General features: G+C 37.9%; 1 protein-coding gene across 1 annotated transcript in view; it reads left to right on the top strand.

Annotated features, from left to right (window-relative positions):
* The window catches only part of LOC129241752 (myb-like protein A), a 166165-nt gene extending 146214 nt beyond the window's left edge, over window positions 1-19951 (top strand). Inside the window, exons 8-10 of the mRNA XM_054878251.1 lie at window positions 2363-2518; window positions 4334-4537; window positions 13314-19951. Coding sequence (XP_054734226.1) covers window positions 2363-2518; window positions 4334-4537; window positions 13314-14531 — 1578 coding nt within the window. The 3' untranslated portion in view covers window positions 14532-19951. The remainder of the gene's footprint in view (window positions 1-2362; window positions 2519-4333; window positions 4538-13313) is intronic.
* Window positions 19952-20718: the final 767 nt, after the last annotated feature.

The raw sequence follows: 20718 nt of genomic DNA, 5'->3' as shown, positions 1-20718 counted from the left end.
CGTTTTCTCTTTTTGGGTTTTAAGTTTATCCTTTTAAGAAAAACAAAGCTGTTTAAGCTGTCAAATCTTGCCTGTGTTGCGTGCTTCCTGGAGTTTATCATTCACAGTTACACATTTCATCATTCCTTATATGTGCATGCATAGTTCTTTATGTAAGTGTAAATATTTAAAATGCAAGCTTAAAAAGATGTATCCGCTTGAATTCTGTTTTTTTTTTTTTTCAAAAATAAATTTCTACAAATTCTAAAGGTGACATTTTAATTAATTTTATTGGTTGAAGTTTAGGATTTTTTTCGTCGAAGTTAATCGGAAAATTTTTCAAACTACATACATACTTATGAGCGCAAGAGTAACAGAATATATAATAATTAGGCCATTTTTGAAAATTTTATTTGTCTGTCGGATGTAGTAAATATGGCTTAATAAGCTAACCTCCGGAACGGATGTACCGAATTTCAAAAAACTCTCATTCGTAAGTAGAGGAATGCTTGGACTTGCGGTTGAAGGGTACTTTTTCAGAAAATATTACTCAGGGGTAGCTTTGACACAAAAATTGTTCCAAAAATCTTATTTATTCAACTCAAACTTCTAGTCAACGGGATATTACGGAAAACCGTTGGGCGGATGAGTTAATAAGACAGGGGACCCTTGAAAAGCTTTCCCCGTGAAATGAGAGTTTTCGGGTTCCTTTAAAAACCAGTGTTCTGCTTCTGAAAGGATAAGCTTCGCCTCCACTCAGCGAGCGCAGGATTTGTGCACAAACGTACAAAGTGCCAAGATCCTTCTGACACCGGGTATATCGAAGACGCTCGAAGGAACTTCTGAGGTTAACAAAGACAAATTTTGTAGATGCGCTTATCGCACTTTGTGAATTTGGTATTTACGCAGTAAGACTTGGTATTGATTCGAGTACTTGGTGAGGGTGAGGTGCAATCATTTCAGCACCTTCTCTTGAACTGTCCTGATCTCGCCAAGCTCAAGCTCAGACATCTTGGTTATCACTTTTTTGCTATACCTGCGCACATAATAGGTTTAGATATAAAACACCTGATGAATTTCATCAGTAACTGGAGCGGTTAACGCATGCAAACTCAGCCATCGTTCAGCCGTCATTCTTTCCTCACCCAAAAACCGCCCTTTCCTTTCCCCCTCTGCTCTGTTCTTTACCCTCTGTTTTTCTCTGTATAGTTTCACAAAGGATGAATTTTATTTTTTGCTTAAGAGGGTCCTTGCACGGGCAACCATTTCACCTAGCCTAATGTGCCACCGTGTGCTGAGCAATAAAATTGTAATGAATGCGTTACTGAAATTAAATTTTTGCCGTCATATTCACACTATACATTTGCTTTTTCGGCGGTCCATTGCCATTTAAGAATCTACCAAGGGGCGGAGTGGCCAGGTTATAACCTCTTTTCCCTCGGGTATTCCAGAGCGGAGCCATTTAAAGTTTGTGTTCCAACTCGAGAATTCTGCTGCGAAGACAATCCAAATAATTCACTGTTCATAATTTCTTCTTGTTTAGTGGCGCAGTAAACTCCAAGTGAACCCAAGTTCTACTTATTCCATTTGGCCGTTCTAACGAAGTTTTCGATCAAGTATGAATGCATCCACAAAGATTGACTATTTGGTACGGATTATGATATTGCAGTGTCATTTAACCCAATATCTATCGTTACCGTTATAGTCAATATTATTTGGGGTAGAGCGATGTTAGCCAACTTTCTGTAATTAGAGCTCGACAACATCGGTATATCCGAGTTGCGGGCCATACAAACAAGCCAATGATAGAAGTTGTCAAGGAGAAATTTGACGACTGGGTAATTTCATGTTGAGCGTTCATCAATTAGCCACCGGAATTCTTAGTCCACGCTAACAAGCCAACAAACTTGGAATGGCTCGAGGCGAACATTTGAGACACTATTGTCGGAATAATATCGCTTATATGCAGCCGAATCATCAAACATTTGAACGACGTCAATTTGAATGTTGTGCTTTTCCATTGTTGTTTTATTTAAATTTATTTTCTGATTTTTCTTATCTGGTCAGCCTTTATCATTTTTAAATTCAATACCGATCTTCCGAAAATGAATAAGAGAGATTTACGTGCATGTAGAAACTGGTGGACAGGAGAGGGATATTCGGGTTGGAGCCTTTCGAGTGGAATCTTTCTATAAATAAAAGCTTTGGAGCAAAATCCTCTCTTTTGTTGACTTATTGTTAAAATTGTGCACACTTAGCCTTCCAAATAAAATAAAAAGTTTGGGTAGTTGTAGTTTAGTTCATGAGGCTTGATAGAAATATCTCATTAACGAATATTATTCCGTTCCAAATATTTTAATGGCTCCTACCCTTATTTTTTCAGAAAGGGCACGAGTGCCGCAGTTTGCAACGTCTGGGCCCGGCTCGTATTCGCTTAGGTGCCTGCATCTCACGAAAGCTGTATCGACCGAAATTATGCGGACGTTGTCATCAGCATTCGGGAAAATGCTGTACACCCTCGGTCTCAACAACCATACAGGTGAGTGTGAAAAAGAGGCAAACATAGCTGTTTCTACACTAAGTAATAGAAATTTTAGTTATTTATATAAGCAAAAAAAAATCTTTATACCCAATATGTGATAAAACATACATAAATACATTTTTCTCTGATTGTTTGCAACTGTGGCAGTATGTGTTGTGGGGGATGCCCATTTTGGCTGCTTTTTCTCCCACAGACCAAAAGCCGGTTATGACTGCCGTTAGTCTCCAGGCGTCCCGTCGTTTCATGTTTGTCAATGTTGGCGATTTGTTAAGATAGTAGGTGGGCCCTAACGTCCTGCTAAGTTTGCGTTTCGTCTGGTCTCTCCATGTACAATCTGCGATTCGGAAATATTTTAGGAAAATTATATTCTGCACCTAATGGTGTGAATACCGATTCTGCTAGTTCATCTGCTTTTTCGTTAACCTCAATGTTCCGATGTAGCGGGACCCAGATTAAGGTAACCTTATGTCTTTCACTCAAGGTGGCAAGGCTATTCCTAATTTGTTTCACTACTTTAGAAGTTGTTGTAGCTGAAGCCAGTGCAGCTTGAGTATCCGAAAGAATAGCGATATTGCCCTTAAAAGAGGAATCTGCGATTAGTAACCTACAAACTTCTCCAACTGCCAGCACTTCCGCCTGGAAGACACTGCTGGTATTAGGGAGACGCGCAAGTTTTTCAATTTTAAGACTATGCGAATATATACCAGCTCCAACACCACAATCCATTTCGCTGTCATCTGTATAGACTGTAGTATCGAAGTTGTTTAGTGAGAATGCCTTATTCCATTTCTCCTTAGATGAAAAGAGAATGGGAAAATTTCTATTGAATGTTACCGTCGACACAATATAGTCAGTCTTCTCTGAGGTTAACTGAGTTTGGCCCAATAATAGACTGGCATGTCCATAAGTTTTTGCTTCCACCCGCTTCATTTAACCTAAATGCACTTATGGTTGCAGTCTTCTTTATATGTAGATCTACCGGAATTACGTGTGTCAGTGCGTTAAGAGCCCCCCAGGACATATTCTGATTGCACCGATTGTTATTGCACAGGTTGAACTTTGTTTTCTGCCAAGTAATTTGATGTTGTATTCTCTCGCTAGAGCCTTTCCCCAAACCACTGAGCCATACGATAAAATTGGTGGTATAACCGCATTACCATATGCAACCATAATCTATACTTAGGTTGAAGACGACATCTTCTTCCTAGCATACTTTCACAGCTATACATGTAAAGCAAATTCTGCTTTTTTTATCCGTTCCTCAATGTTTGATTTCCAGAATTACTCCAAGGTACTTTGCACTGCTTGAAATTGAGAGAGATTGTCCATTAATGTTTGGTAGGGTAAAAATTGGTACCTTATATCCGGTCGTAAATAGCATGAGTTCTGTTTTACGCGCATTTAAACTTAGCTTACTGCCTGTGGCCTAAGAGCTGAGCTTACCTAGCGCCCTTTGAATGAGCCGGCTGGATAAACTTGGCTGAAGAAATATATAAGAACATTTAAGTATTTACTATTTTTATAAAAATTGTCCTGCATCCTCGATATAAATAATATATTCATCTATTAAAATAATATATAATCTATTAAATCTAAGCGAAGGGGTGAATAAAATTGTTAAAATTTCCATAAAAAACAATAACCAACTCTCGAAAAGTTCATGTACATATGTACTATAATAAAAGCTACCTAAAATATGTATGAGTGTTTTAGTAAAATATGCAAAAGATAAACTTTCAAAAAATCATAAAATTGCCAACTAACTTTTAATGAGAAATTACTTTGAATTTCACCCTTATATTCGCTTTTCAGGTTGAATTGTTGTGTCCACTGAAGGCTGATGATCCAATCAACCTTGCCGAACAGCAACAACCGGAAGGACAAGCGCCACTGCAATTATGGGACACAGTATCGCTGGAGCCAATCGATCAGGAATTCCTGCAATCACATCAAATCCAAATTGAAAATAAATTTATTGCAGTTGAATGGATATTGAAGTGCGAGTGTGGCAAATATGTGAGTAATCAAATTATGGAGCTATTTAAATATTGATTTTTACTACACACTTAGCAGGCAGGCTTACTAATATATGGCAAATCCACATATTTCGTTGTTAAATTGCTTGTGATATCTCTACCCACTAATTTCCTAATCAGAAAAGAGGAGCTTTCGGACAAACTCTTCCTCCTCCTCATTCTTGCAGCTTATTCAATAATCGAAATGAAGTTGCCTGTGCTCAAGCCAACTAACATAGATAGGTTTCTCCTTGAGCGATTGAGTAGCGCCTTTAAGCGCCTGACGCCCCATTTTGGCGAATTTGCTTCTGTAACATTACATTTCAGACCATTAACCCATCTCGTGTTGGCCGAAGTAACAATGCTTCTTGCTCCACGCAATGCTACTTGCACTACCTACAATATCCCTTGGTGATGCCCTCTCGCTAATTTGTCTACCTTACAATTCCCTGGTATGTCAATGTACCCTGTCATCCATATCAAATGGGTGCGGAAGTATTCCGCCAGCGCGTTAAGAGACGCCCTGCGTTTGCGAGCAATGATGGAATGAGTGACAAGCCCACCAAGAGATTTAATCGCCGTTCGGCTATCGGAGTAGATATAGACTTCTGTAAAGGTAGTCACATTTTTACCTAACCAAACAGCTACCTCATTAGTGGCTAGAATGTCAGCCCAAAATACGCTACATTAATTAGAAAGACGAGACGAAACGCTTACTTTTGGCTTCCTACAGTGACACCAAAGCTAACTTTATCGTCTAACTGTGAAGCACCAGTAAAGAACAGTAGGCAGTTTTTCCGATCTCGCATATTGTTAACAGAATTTTTTGAACCCAGACCGCGTGTTATGGCCGTGTATCGAACACCTAAATCGCGCCACTGATTAGTTGCGGCGAGCCGAGCAGCAGTGTTGCCTGCATTCCGTGTACCAACTAAATCTAGGGAAGATAAGAAGAAAAGAGCATTCAGAGCATCATAGTCACGTAAAGGAGGATAGGTCTGATAACGGTCCTATACAGCCAGTGAGTGCTCTTCGGGGAAAGACGCCACTTGCCTCCTATTGCCTTTTTGTAGGAGAACAGAGCTACAGTAGATTTTCTTACTATGTCTTCTACACTCATGTCCAATTTAGTTTCTTGTCGAGACTTGCACCCAAATATTTGGTGCTATCTCTTATTTCTAGCCTTACACCATTTAATGAGAATTGTAGAGTTTAGTATTTCCTCGAAAATAGTAATAACTATTTTTTCTGTGGGTTCACACCCACACCGCTATTTAGAGCCCATCTAAACAGCTTATTATAATAATAGAAAGAGTGCCTCCTGGAGAAGTTCCTCCGACGACTATGCGAGTGGTACAAGAAGCACCTAATTTAGAAATTATTTTCCGACTAACTAGCAGGTTACTCTGTAGTTGTCTAATTGAAAATAAATAAAAATGAAAATAAGAGGGCACGAAATTCTATCCGAAACATCGAAAATTCTCTGGGAAGGTAGTATCTGCGAAAGATTGTTTTATATCACATTCGTATTATAGTCTTGTTGTGAACCCAGAAAGGAGTGCGCTAGTTCTTCTTAGCAAATTATACTAACTTTGAAATGACCAACTAAATGATAAAAGCTTCAAACAATAACCACAGGATGGAACATCGCAACGGCTTTATTCACTCAAGCCAGTTGCAATACAGCGATAGGCCTTCGCCAAGCGAGTTCATTGTGTTTCTGCTATGGCTTTCACTAGCTGCAAGGCAAGCAGCATTGCCAGACAGTACTGCGAGGCGAATACTCGACAAATAGCAAAACATCGGGAAATATAATCACCCTTAAAATTTAATACACAATCAATCTTGAAAATTAATACCTACAACTTTTATTGTTGCCGTAGATATGCCTCTGAAATTTTCATTATTTCCAATGTCCCATAAAAACACAAAAAATGGTACTCTCTAGCAACTACAATACCATTTATGGTGCATTAAAATTCCACGAGAAACATAAATATTACAATAAATTTTATATGAAAATTATGAAAACAAGAAAAAATGCAAAGATAAGAAAAGAAAAGAAAATGCTAACATTACTAATGACCATTGGGCCACAGTTTTTTTTCTATAAAAAGAACCAAAAAAATAACAAAAGGAAATATTGCAAGGCCAATTCAACTTCTATAAAAATTGCTAACATGAATAAAATCAATGCATGCATATGTATGTACCATAAGTATGTGAATATGTGCACTTACATACAAATATATGTATGCCTACATAGGTATGAACGTCTAACCGTCAGCAGTGACACCCGCAGCAGTGGTTTATACGAATTGAATGTGAGCAAAATGCTATAAAATCACTTTTTCTCACTTCCTGCATTTTTTCTTCCTCATTTCACAAGATTTACACAGCTGTCATGGGTAGACCTATGAATGTTACAAATATTGTGGCATATACGGGTACCTACAAAGAAACAAATATTTATAGAAATTTCAATCTTAGCAAAAGCAGTAAAATTAAAACGAAATAAAAACGGAAACAATAAGCATTCCAAGGAGACGAGCACATAAAATAAAAAAAAAGTTGAAATACTTATTTATTAGAAAAGCAAGCAAGCAATAAAAATCCCCCACACAAAAGGAAAAAGCAATACAATTGCACATTGTAGACACTGGCGATTTACTTGTAGAACAATAACTTTGTATGTACATGGAATTGTATGAAATGCTGAAAGGTTGACTGATTGAATCAATGGCAAAGAAGTACAGGGTTGGGGGATGCGGTAAAAGGGTCAAGTAAAAGCGATTAAATTGACAAGTGAAAACAATTTCCGCTTCACTGCTTGAATGAGAGGATATGAGATACCCCACAAGCAATTTTGCTAAAAACGTACTTCTCCATACATACATTGTAATGATACCCACGGGCATGCACACTTCAAGTAAGATTTTAAAAAGTGGTTAGTAAATAAGTGAATAAATATTTGAAGGCTCAAAGACAAGCCAACAGTAAATTGAAAAATGTTGAGAGATGCACACAAGCATCTGCCTATATGCGCATGTATTAGTAATGGCTTTGCTAAGAAAGCGATTGATTCAGAAATAAGGAGAAACATATCTACATATATTATCTTCCACTTCTGGTCATTTCGAAAAGAAGGTGACCATTTTCATGCTTTGACGAAATAGAGTGCCCACCTCGCGTTACATATTGGCTCTATACTTCGGTAGTAAAACCAATCTTCATATATGGAATACTTGTATGGTGGTCATCTACTCAAAAGGCGAGTTACACTAAAGTCATGAGTAAAGTCCAACGCAAAGCTTTTTTATGCATATTTGGTGATTTTAGGACTACCTCAAACCAAGCGGAAACACGTGGCCGCCGCCTCGGCGCTAAGACTCAAAAGTATGGCGCTATGGAAAGAACGGTGATTTGGCCTCGACTGTATTTTGCACACTCTGAACACAAACAAGAAATAGACTATTCTATTCCTAGACTCACATTCAATAAGCTCTTCAAGACGAATATACCGTCAAAAAGGAAGAGGCAGACTCCAAGGACATGGAGAAGGTGGGAATTAAGTTTTTATGCAGATGGTTCCAAGCTAGGCGATAAGGTTGGCTATGGAGTATTTTCGAAGGAATTGGGACTGGAACTATCCGTTCGACTACCAGACTACTGCAGCGTCGATCAGGCAGAGGTTCTAGCTATAAAAGAAGTGGATACATATCTAAATGCGTATGCCACAACAAAAACGGCTATAAATATATTATCGGATAGCCAGGCGGCCATGAAATCAATGAATGCGGCTATACTAAGATCGAAGGCTGCACAGGAATGCCGGACAGCCCTAAATGATATTAGCGTCGTATGCAAGGTCAGCCTTATTTGGGTTCCGCGGCACAAAGATTTTGAGGGAAGCCGTAAAGCCAGTGAGCTAGCTAGGAAAGGTGTTGCTCTACAACTGCTCAGTGACAAAAGTATCATTAGGATACCTATGGCCACGAGTAAATTAATAATGAAAAACGAAATTATCCAAGAGGCCAATAGGTTGTGGAAAGATGAAGATACATGCGTAACAGCTTAGCTACTATGGCCGTAAATGAACAAGAAAAGGGCAAAGGAATTGCTTAGCCTCTCAAGAGATGATATCTAGAAGGTCGTGGCTTATGTCACCGGTCATTAGCTGGGAGTATTATCCCATGAAAATTGCAGAAATTGTAGAGATGAGAAACTCTTACAGAGCTGTCTGGCGTGGGGACTAGATCAATCCTGCGCTTCATAAGAGCCTTAAAATGGTTTCATGAAGATAAATAAACAAGGTTCCCGTGTCGCTGTAAGGTCATTCGTCCACATCCATATCTTCCAATTCGGGGCATAAAAAGTTCGTTATCATCTCACGATAGCGAACACTGTTCACAGTAACTGCCTGACCGGCCTCATTTTGGAAACAATACGGCCCAATGATGCCACCGCCCCATAAACCGCACCAAACAGTCACTCTTTGTGGGTGTATTGGTTTTTCGGCAATCACTCTTGGATTATCATTCGCGAAAATGCGGCAATTCTGCTTATTGACGAATCCACTGAAGGGAAAATGTGCCTCATTACTGAAGATGATCTTCTTCGAAAATTGGTCATTCACTGTTGCCATTTCCTGCCACCATTCTGACCATTTATGACGCTTGAAATGGTCAACAGGCTTTAATTCTTGAGTCATTTGCACCTTGTAAGCGTGTAAATGCAAGTCTTTATGCATAATGTTCATCAACGACGAGCATGAGAGGTGCAATTGTTCGGCCCGACGACGAGTTGAGGTGGACGGCTCTTCAACCACACTATCGCGAACACTACCAATATTTTCTGCAGTACGAGCTGCACGAACATGCACTGGTGTTTTCACATCTCCTACAGACCCGGTTTGCTCAAACTTTTGCACAATTTTCCCGATTGTACGCACATTTGAACGATTAAATTGACCGAAAAAATCACGAAGTGCGCGATACACATTTTGATTTGAACGCCCGTTTTCATAATAAGGCTGAATAACTTTAACGCGTTGTTCGATTGTGTATCTTTCCATGATTCAAATTGAGTTAGGCTAAAATTGAAAAATGTCAAATGAAATGCAGAAAAAAACTTGACGTTTATTTGTGGTTCACATTCAACATCGGCCCTTGAAATTGAAATGAAATAACCACCCTTTATGTTTTATAGATTTTATATAGGGTTTTTCAGTAAGAGCGCTTCAACTTTTGAACTTTTTTGAATAAAACACAAACGGTTTGACTTTTTTAACTAATTTTGAAGTGAAACTTCTTTTGTCTCGAAGGATGAAACGCTGTGAGGAGTAAAACCATAGCGTTTCATCTACATGTGACGCTACGCCAGCGCCATCTGTTAAAAGCGTGGCGTGGATGAAACGCTGTGAGGAGTAAAACTACGCTAAACTACGTAAAACTCACGCTATGCCAGCGCCATCTGTTAAAAGACTGGCGTGGCGTGTCGTCGTGAATGTAATGCGGTCGTTTATTATTGCATTCTTATCGAATGTAATTTGTAAATATGACATTTGATTGACGGCCGCCGTAGCCGAGTGGGTTGGTGCGTGATCACCATTCGGAATTCACAGAGAGGTCGTTGGTTCGAATCTCGGTGAAAGCAAAATTAATGAAAACATTTTTCTAATAGCGGTCGCCCCTCGGCAGGCAATGGCAAACCTCCGAGTGTATTTCTGCCATGAAAAAAATCTGCTCATAAACATATCATAAAACAAAATGAAATAAATGTATAAAAAAAAAAAAAAAAAAAAAAATTTCTTGTGATTCGAACCAAGGATTTCGGATCGGAAGCCCACATTGCTAGCCGCTGGGCTATCGCGCTGTGCTGTCGCCGCAAAATAATGTATCATAAATCTGTTTACCATACCAAAGACCATACACTTTGCGAACGCATTTCGGTGGAAACAGTTGACAGTTATCCCAAACACAATATTATATTAGTAACGCGAGACGCGTCATAGAGTGTGTGTGTAGTTTTGAGCAAATCTTACAAACATATTTTGTTTTGTTGATTGATTTCTGTTAAATATGGCATCAAATCAACAAAAACGGAAACCGAAAACAGGTGCTGAACGGCAACGTGAGTATTTGGAGCGTAAAAAATTAAGAGCTACTGTTGAACACCGTGACAGTGAATCCTCCGGTTGTACGATAAGTGATAATTTGTAGTACCAACAACAAGATGCGGAACTACCATTGATGCAGTATTTCATCGATACCTTGATAGATTAGAATGTAGATCATTTTTTACGTATTTCAGTTACCATAAAGCCCTTGTTTCATTTTTGGAAAACGAATCCAATAATGATAATGACAATGCCGAGAACCAAATGTAATTGAGTACAATAAATTCATTTCTTTTTATATTAAAATAAATAAATAATTCTGTTTAATAAAATTCCATTCCATGCTTTCCATGACTTCTGCATGCATTATATTGAAATAATAGTTAAATTATTGATTTGTTGATAAAAGAAGTTTCACTTCAATCGTGCGGGTTCCGTGAACTACCACACACTTTCTTTTTTTTTTTATTATCGAGTTTGAACATATACATTTAAGTATGAAATTCGATTTCTTTTACATGACCACCGCGTGCACGTTTTACGAAGTCCAATCGTTGAACCCAATTTTCGACCACTCTTTTGCATAAATCGGCCGAAATTCCAGCAATTTCGCGTTCAATATTGGCTCTGAGCTCACAAATCGTCGCCGGCTTGTTACTGTAGACCAATGACTTCACATAACCCCAAAACGGGACGGCTTGTTAAATGGACCGTAAAATGGCCGTAATGCTCTTAAAGTAGCAGCAACAGAACGATTATTTTCATAAAAAATTTGCACGATTTGCAATCGTTGCTCAAGTGTGTAGCGTTCCATGATGAAATGTATACTAATGAAGTTTACAAATGACAAGCGAAAAATAAGAAATATTGCGTCGTTCGCCCTCCCTATCGGAAAAAAGTTGAAGCGCACCTATTAAAAAACCCTATAGTTCATTTATTATATTTCTCGTGCTAACCAGCGCCAGTTGGACACTCCAAGGAAGCCAAGTCCTTCTCCGCCTTATCTTTTCAACGCAGAGGAGGACTTCCTCTTCCTCTGATGCCACCTAGATTTGCAAATGTCAAGCAATGACGATAAAATTTTGGTAGTAATGTTAATCACAGTTGTGGGAACCTAACAAAAAATGTCAACGTATACAAAAGCCGAGCCGCTCTGAGAACCCCGTCACCGGGGCAAAATGTTTTCAATGCCTCGCCTCTTTCGAGGAATAGCACAGGCAATAGGGTAATTGTAAGAAATAATCGATATGAGTATAATACGAATAAGACCTTATTTATTGACCACTGCCAGCAAATGATGTCATCCATGTGAACTATTTTCTATGGATAAACAATGTGGATGGGATATGTGAAAGCATTGCCCGATAAAGTAGAAATATTGGATTACTTGGTTGCCCACGTACTTGTTGTTTTTGATCCTCGAAAGAGTAGTAGGTAGATTTCTAGACTGCTCCTTTCAAGGAAGATAGATACCTTCGCCTGCAATGTCACATGACACTTGGCAGCAGAATTGTGCCCGCTCATTTCACACGTATTGGCACACCCGTCCAATCAGTCTTTAGTCAGATGAAAACGAAGCAACTGAGCGAAAGCTGTGTTGATTTTTATCACGTACACCAACACAATCTCAGTGTTTTCGTGAACAAACCGCTGTCATAACCCCCGTCAGCCCATCGGTTGATTCCTTCATAATCGCTGAGAGCCGATTCCAACAAGACGACGCTACTTGCCATTCAGCCCGTGAAACAATGTATTTACTGCGCCGTCGTTTCGGTGAGCAACTTATCTCTCCTCTCGGACCAGTGGATTGGCCACCAGTTCGTGTAATATCACACCCTTGGACTTTTATTTGTGGGGGTATGTAAAGTTGAAATACTTTGCGGATATACCAGCCTACATTACTAAAGTTATTCACGAGGTGGAAGACCTCCAGCGAGTCATTCAAAATTGGTGTTTATGGATGCCCGAACGACGGCGCAGTTGCAGTTAACATTTGAAAGGGATTATCGTTAAAAAATTAATGTCATGAATGGTTCAACACAAAAATAATAAAGATCGATCACCCTTTATGTAGCTGGTAGTCAAAGGTCCAAATATCAATTAAATTAAATTAAATTTGTCATCATAGCGGCAGCATTATTAAGTGCATCTTCACCATAAAACCAAGTGTTTGTACTTTAAAATTCCGTTAGAGAAAATCTCGTTATGAAGAGACCCCAACTGATTTCGAAAGTCGTAAAGTTTTAAATCCTTTACCCATTCAATGCTTAAAAACCGCAAAAACATGGCTGTACATGTATGCGTAGACTATGTAGTTAAGGGATTTAAGACGCCACGGGCGTGGTAAAATGTGAGTCAGGCAATTTTTATGGTCATTCAATTTTTACGATCCGCACAAGAGGGCATATGAAACGTACTTTGTATGTCTGCAAGAATATTAAACACACACACGCACACGCATTTACGTGCTTACATATACAGAAGCCTCATTTCATCTATTTAAACGATTGAGTATACAGTTTTTTACTATTTTTTTTTTTCTTTTTCAAATATTCCATAAAAAAATGAACGCAATGGAATTCATATTTTAAACTGCTCTTTCTGTTCCTTCTTTTCTTCTTTTCGGCTTCCAATGGTCACCACATTTTGACCGAAACAGGAAAATTGTAACAACCTACAAAAATACACCGCAACAATGCATAGCAGCTCAGGCAATAAAAGCAACAACAGCTACAACAACCAAAAGCAGAGCAAAAACGACAGCAACAGCAACAACAGCAAAAGCAATAACAATGGTAGTTGGCATACAAGTGGCGTTGTAGGTGACCGCAATAATAATAAAAATGCGGCGACAAACATTATCAGCGACACAACATACAACTACAAAGAGAATGCGTACAACAACAATAATAACGATGTGAACATGAGTAGCAGTGGCAATAACAAGGGAAACAAGGGAAACATGGCAAACAATCACTACAACGAGCAAAGTATTGAGGTGGACAATGACAGTGATAATCGGTATGTGCAACAGCAAGAACAGCAAGCGGATACAGCACAACAAGAGCAGCAACAACGTTTAGTGTCGTCGGGTGAATTGCAGCCAGACATTATACCATATCCGGCAATGTTGCCGCCGCACCGCAACACTCAGCAACAAAACCAAACCCAAATGGGCCAGTCAAATGGTGACAAGAGAAACAGCAACAACAACAAAAATAAAGACAGTAAATACGATAATAGGAGTGGAATCAAGGGAGGCATTGTGGATGGCACTGTCAGCGATGACAGCATGCGTATGAACGCTGAACATGACAACAATAACAACAACATAAAAACCATAAAAAATGTGGATGTACCGAATAAAAATGAAAATAAAATTTTTGCTAGTTTTGCTTTTTATCACCATGACGGCAATGATGTCGACGACAAGCGTGATGCTGGTCACAGTGCGAGCGACGATTCAAGCAAGCAATACGTTAGCGATGGGCAGCATCAAAACGCACTTAACAAGGATGGAGAACAACAACAACAGCTGCAGCTACACAAACTTCAACGACTGCAGGATTGGGAGATGGATCAAAATTTACATTATCAAAAGCAGCAGCCACCAACATCCGAGTCCAGTCTAGCGGCTTCGCACCAATATTATCCGCAGCATCAACAAAAGCACCATCAACACCATCAACATCACCATCACCATCATCAACAGCACCATCAGCACCACTTACATCACCACCAGCTATATCCGCACACACACCCGCACTCGCATACGCCCCAGTATCCGCCACAGTCCCAGCAACATTTCCTTGAGCAACTACGACAACAGCAGGAGCAACCAATCGAGCAGCAAACGTTCCACCAACGACGCTCATAGCAACGCAGACGTGCACCACAAACGCATCGCCAACGCTGGCCGCCACGCAAAGGACGAGGCAAAAGGAAAAAGAGCAATGGAGCGAAACGACGCATCAATGGCAGCACAGTAGCGGTAAGGGAGGCGACAGGGGGAGTACTCCCGATTGCCGCACAAATGGGCACTTCATAAATAAATAAAAGCGACAAACTGATAAACCGGCGCAAAAGCAACAAAATTATGCAAGCGGGTGACAAAGACGCAAAAAACGAGTTAGTGAGAAAAAATCTTAATAAAAGAGGAGAATGGGTCAGCAAGGATGTGCAGTACTTGGAAGTTAACGGCAGGCGCACCACTGCCAAACGACTACGGCAGCAAAAATAGTCGCTATAAAAACCACCAATAACAGCGCACTCGAGCAAAGTAAAAGGTAGTAAAGCGCACGGCGAACACAGAGCGCCACCAACGAACGAATGAACAGACAAACAACAGACCGGCAACAAAGTTGCAACTTTTGCATATCACAAAGCAAATAAATTTTTCATTTCCAATGTGGAAAACAACAACATTGCAAGGTGCAAAAAACATCCGCCACACAAAATAATAAACAACAAACTGATTTCAAAACAAAAAGGAACAAAACAACAACAACAAGTTATCTAGCATACATTTATTGTCGCTGCAATGACCAGACAGCAGACTGAACACGAAAAATAAATAAATTGATAAAACTGCAGCGCAAACCGGACAAAATATTTTCGTCGTTGTTGTTGGCGTATTTTTTATTTTGTTCTCGTTATTTTCTCAGCTGGTACTTCAGCTGGCATAGACGTTAATGGTATCAACTGGCTGGCAGATTTGCGCGGCTGCGGTTCGTTTGGCTGTCACACTTTAAATTGCAATTGCAGGATGCAAGGAAGCGTAACGGTGAACAAGCAAGATAATACAATACTTACACACATAAGTAGCAAATCTTTCAAAAAAATTATTTAAAATTGCCATATTTTAGATAATGAAATAAAAAATGAGATTCATTACGCAGAGCGATATGCGGTTTTAAGGGGTCCCGGTGGTCTAGAGCTCGAAAATTTAGGGTATTTTCAGGATTTTTTTAGAATAAAAAAATGTAAAACGAAATTAAAATTTCTTGGGCTTTTTATTTAACTTCTTTTACATGCAAGAAAATATATATTTTCAATTTTAATCATTTTAAAAATGGCGCTAAAGTTGACCCTTCCAAATAATTGGACCTGGACGGTGCTAACCATTTTGGCACTTCTTTTTATCTAAAACATAAAAACCAAAAATCAGTTTGACTGAAGCTATCCGGTACTAGAATAAAAAGAAAAAAAAATTTGACAAAATGGCGCGGTTTGTATTCAGTTTTTTAATCAAAAAAATACGAAATAGTTCAAATGATAATATGATTCTAGTACAGGCGATAGCCATTGATGTGAACAACATATTAAAATTTCAGACAATTCGGTTGAATAGTCTTGTCTTTTAACAACACCAAGCCGAAAAAAGTAGTTTTGATATAATTAGGCTTAAAGTTTTGAGAGTAGCCGCGTGACGAATCTACCTGCTAAAACGGCTGTAGAATCGAAAAATACTAGGAATATCCTTCCACAAATTTTACAGTATATTCTTAAAGCCCATACTTTCGGAATATCATAAAAAAATCGATTTTTGGAAAATTCTAGACCACAGAGATCCCTTAAGTGAAAATAAAACCAATAAACAAAAAATGGCAAAAAAAATTTGCAAAAACAAAATTGTTTTTGTCTAAAGAGTAAAACAAAACAACAGAACAAACTGCTTGATCAAAGAAAAATATTACCTTCTTGTACAAGAATATTTTTAAACTTTACAATTTTTATTGGGCCTGATACTATAGTCGAAAATTTAATATCGATTAACTCCGAAAACCCAAATGACGATATACTTTGATCGCACATAAAAATGCTTAAAAAGGGCTGATCAATTGATACGCTCTCCACTTTGAATTTAGGAGCATTTTATTTATCTACTAAATACAGGGTGGGGCAAAAGTAATAGCATATCATCACAAACCCCCGATTATACAATAACATTACTAAAAACCTCAACAAATGTTTTTTTTTCTCGAAATTATATATCAGTAAGCCAGCCTTCATTTTGATCACAGGAGAACCCAGGAAATCATACATACATACATACCTATACATATAGTATATTCTGCATCGAAAAAATTTAGGTTAGAGCCGCTTTATAATAGAGCTGCTAAGCAAGGAACTGAGTGAGCGGAAATGAAACCAGAGACAGGTGCGCATATCAGCTCATTTAAGGAGAAATGTAAAATAGCTTTGCAATTTTTTTTAGTAACTGAGACTTTAAGGGCCACAGCAGGAGCTGTAGTTTTTTTCTAAAATAATTGTTTGTCCCCGGTATTTACCAATTATTTATATTCCTAAAGATTATGTTCAGCAAAGACTTTAAAGTACTCGATTTCTGAATTTTACTGCAAGACCGCCGGTACGCAGTGAGCTCCTTTTAAACGCGCTTATGTATTTTTGAATGTTGGCCAGATAGATAGCTCAAGCATTTTGGACCAATTCACCTGACAGTTAGTATATAATTACAAATACATTCTAAGGAAGTACGAAGGATTTCTTTATTAGTAATTTTCTGAAACTTTTTGCTTGCTTTTCTTTTCTTGAATTTTTTACGTTTTACATAGAAAGTACTACGCTTTTTTGAGAAAAATCTAATATATTGGTCAGCATCAGTCAGCACTACAACCCGGAGTGGGTTTTGGCTTGCTCCAATATCCTCTTCCTGGCTTCTGTATCATTTGCTAGTGGGATCTAGTTTCTCACTCCTAATGTTTTCAGATCATCTTTGACCCAATTTATACATCTTTTTATAAACTTCACAATCGATTTTATAAACTTCACAATATCTTCTCCATTCAGTAGACTGAGCAGTTCCGAGTTGCTTCGCAGCATATACTTGACTCTCTCATTTCGCTTCGAGCTGAAGATTTTTCGCAGTATTTTCCTTTCGAATACTTTTGGCAACGCTTCTCTCGGCCCTATATTGCTCTAGATAAAAGTTTTGACTGAAACAGGTTCATGTGAGCGTAATAGGCTTTGTTTGCTGAAGTAAAAAGTCTTAAGTGAAGTAAAAAATATCAAGATTTCTGCTAAATAAAAAGTCCATAGGGATAAGATCGGGCGACCAGAGTGGCCAGTAAGGGAAGTGGCCGTATTGTTGGGGAAGAAGTAAGGCGGACGTGTGCGCCGTGTGTACTGAGGGAAGGATGTTCGCTCGTTATTGGCGTATAATAATCGTTCAGAATCGCCGATAAGAGACACCGTCCATATAAATGGCTTGTATTCGAAAAATTTCAAAACAATATGGTCCAATTGTTCCACTGCATGACAATGCACACCAAACCGTCACTTTCGGATTTTGAAATGACTGCTGATGTTTTAATAGTGGGTTCTGAGTTCTGTCTTTTAAGTGCCTAAAAATGCCAATTTTGCTTATTTACATTTCCATTAAAAGAAAAATATGTTTCGTCACGCCAAAAGATAGTGTTGGCCGTACGAAATCGGTCCAACATTGTTGGACAATTTGAACTTTGATGGGATGAAGTCTAGAATCCTTCCGTCATGCACGATAGTTTTTGGATGTCCCTGGTCAGGCGCTCTCTTGTGCATGGACTGATGCGATTTATCGTGCAAACTTGTAGTGGCGATTCAATATTTTCATTAACGTTGATGTCCCGTTGAGGCCCTGCCTGTTGCCGGAACCTTCGCACCCATAAACGAATCAAATCTTCATTTGGGTCGTCACGTAAACGTCGAATATAATAAAATAAATAAAATCTACGGCAAGCAGTTGCACTTAAATCATTGGCCTTGAAATACACTCCGATTGTGAACGCACGTTATTTACCCAACCAATGCGACACCGTGATTAAATATATTGCACGAATAACGCAGCTAACGCAGTTCCGCCCTCAGCTCAGCGATAAGAGAAAAACTTAAATTTGGAACCTAATTCCACCACCAGACCCCGTACAAGTATTTAATGCCTAGTCGCTTGGTTTAACGATTGGCCATTTTGATGCCACAATTCATAACTTCAGAAAGAAAAGGTGACAGCTGAATGAAACCGTGCCGTGCAAGGGGGAAGTAGGTTAAGATGAAGCAAGCAAATGTTTTTTGCATACTAGAATTTACAAGAAAATCTTACCAGAAAATACTTTTCCTAATTTCCAATTTTTTTCAAAAAATCGATTTTTTCGTATATTTTAGAATCTGGTGCAAAACTATCCCAAAGAGTTAGGCGTAGTCAGGAACAAAAAAGGAGACAGTATATATATTTTTTTTTTTTTTGACATTTATCTAACTTATTTATTAATTATATAGAAAAAGTCATTTCGTATATATTTTAACTTCAGTTCCTTGCGGTGACCAATAGAACTTTGTGATGACGCATCTAAACTCAACAAAGAAAGAAAGTTATTTTGCTTAATGTTAAATTCAAAATTTAATCGTAGGTTCTTTAACTTATACTCGAATTTATAAAAAGTGTGCGGTTGAACCTCGTTGGCGGCTTCGTTTCTTGTTATTTCCCTTGCCTTGCCTCAGCCTAAGAATGTCATAAATAGAGATCGGATTTTTATGCAAATTGAATATTTTATTATGATGAGTTTCTACCTAGGTGCGAACTTCATGTGATGTTAAACAAAAATATGCACTGCATAAGAATCCGATGTCTAGTCATAAAATTATTTCAGTAGCTTGAATGTAAAAATTCGATTGGCTAAAATCGTACAAGGTTGCTTGATATCGTTTTTGTGAGATATAAAGGTACTACAATTTTGGAAAATACAGTTTTCGGGCAAATGCCTTCCATAGCTTCTGCACTGACTTTGAATTATTAACCCAGTAGCTGGATTCAAGGAGGAAGCATCACAGTATCGCTCTGCTGAAAACTTATATACTCTCTCACAGATGTATGTATTTTGTTACATAAGTGTGTACGTGATAACTCGATAACTTAAATAATTAGGGTCTAAGGGAAAGTGTGAATACTTTAAATGGCAGCAAAGGTTAAAAACAATAAGCACAAAAGTATAAAAACCAGTTATATTTGTGTTGGAAAATAAATCCAAAACTGGTGAAATTAAAATTAAAAAAAAATACACAAAAAATTTAAAAACAGAAAAGAAATATTTTTGCGAGCAAACATATACATAAAACGATATTGAAACACTTAAAAAAAATTATTAAAAAATGCAATAAAAAATAACAAAATTAATAAATGGAATTATGTAGTTGCAAGAAACCTTAAGCTAAATAATTGTAAAAATTCTTAGCTGTAAGCTAGCTAGTAAAGTTAAGATAACACTGAAACCAAAACCAAAAACCAAAAAAAAAAAACACAAACTATTATCGGCGAACCACTTCAATTAGAAAAAGGAAATTTCGAAATTGTCCATATAACCAGCAAAAATTATTGGTCGGCAACTTGAGCGTAAAAAATCTAAATTATCTAAAAATCGTACGTGTGTGTATACAAAAGCAACAACACTTGCTATTAAGAATCATGTAAGAACGTTAATTATATATTTGTATGTATGTTTAAGCATTACACATATGTATTTATATTGTATATGTACTTATACTATACTTGCGATGAATCTATACCAGATAGGTGGCAAGGTTCGGTGTCGATTGAATACTACTATATGCGTATGTATGAATCAGAGTGTCTTGGGCGTGTAAAACAAAATACAATAGAAAAACAATGAAAGTTTCAAATTTCGACAACTGCTAAAGTATACCCAAATGATAGAACAAAATCTAAACTGCAACATATCTACATATACATATTCTATATCTGTGTATCTGTGTGTACCAATAGGATGCTTGGCATCTGCAAATGGATATCCAAACTCATATCTATGTGCATGTTACTGCAACGTATTTTTCTTTTATAAAAAACGATAAGTATATAAGCATTTATTTCGCTCCCGAAATTTGTTTGGCGATTTATTTAAAGATTTCACAAATTGTATATTAGATTATTCATTTAGTTTAGTTATTTGCAATTTCGAAATTATGATATATGTATGTAAGTATATATATTCATTTATTCAATAAAAGACGATGCTCTATTTTAAGCAAAAAGAAACATTTTATGAAAACTAAAA

Source organism: Anastrepha obliqua, chromosome 3 (assembly GCF_027943255.1).
Source record: "Anastrepha obliqua isolate idAnaObli1 chromosome 3, idAnaObli1_1.0, whole genome shotgun sequence".
Lineage (NCBI taxonomy): Eukaryota > Metazoa > Arthropoda > Insecta > Diptera > Tephritidae > Anastrepha > Anastrepha obliqua.
This window is presented reverse-complemented; position numbering and strand designations above follow the sequence as displayed.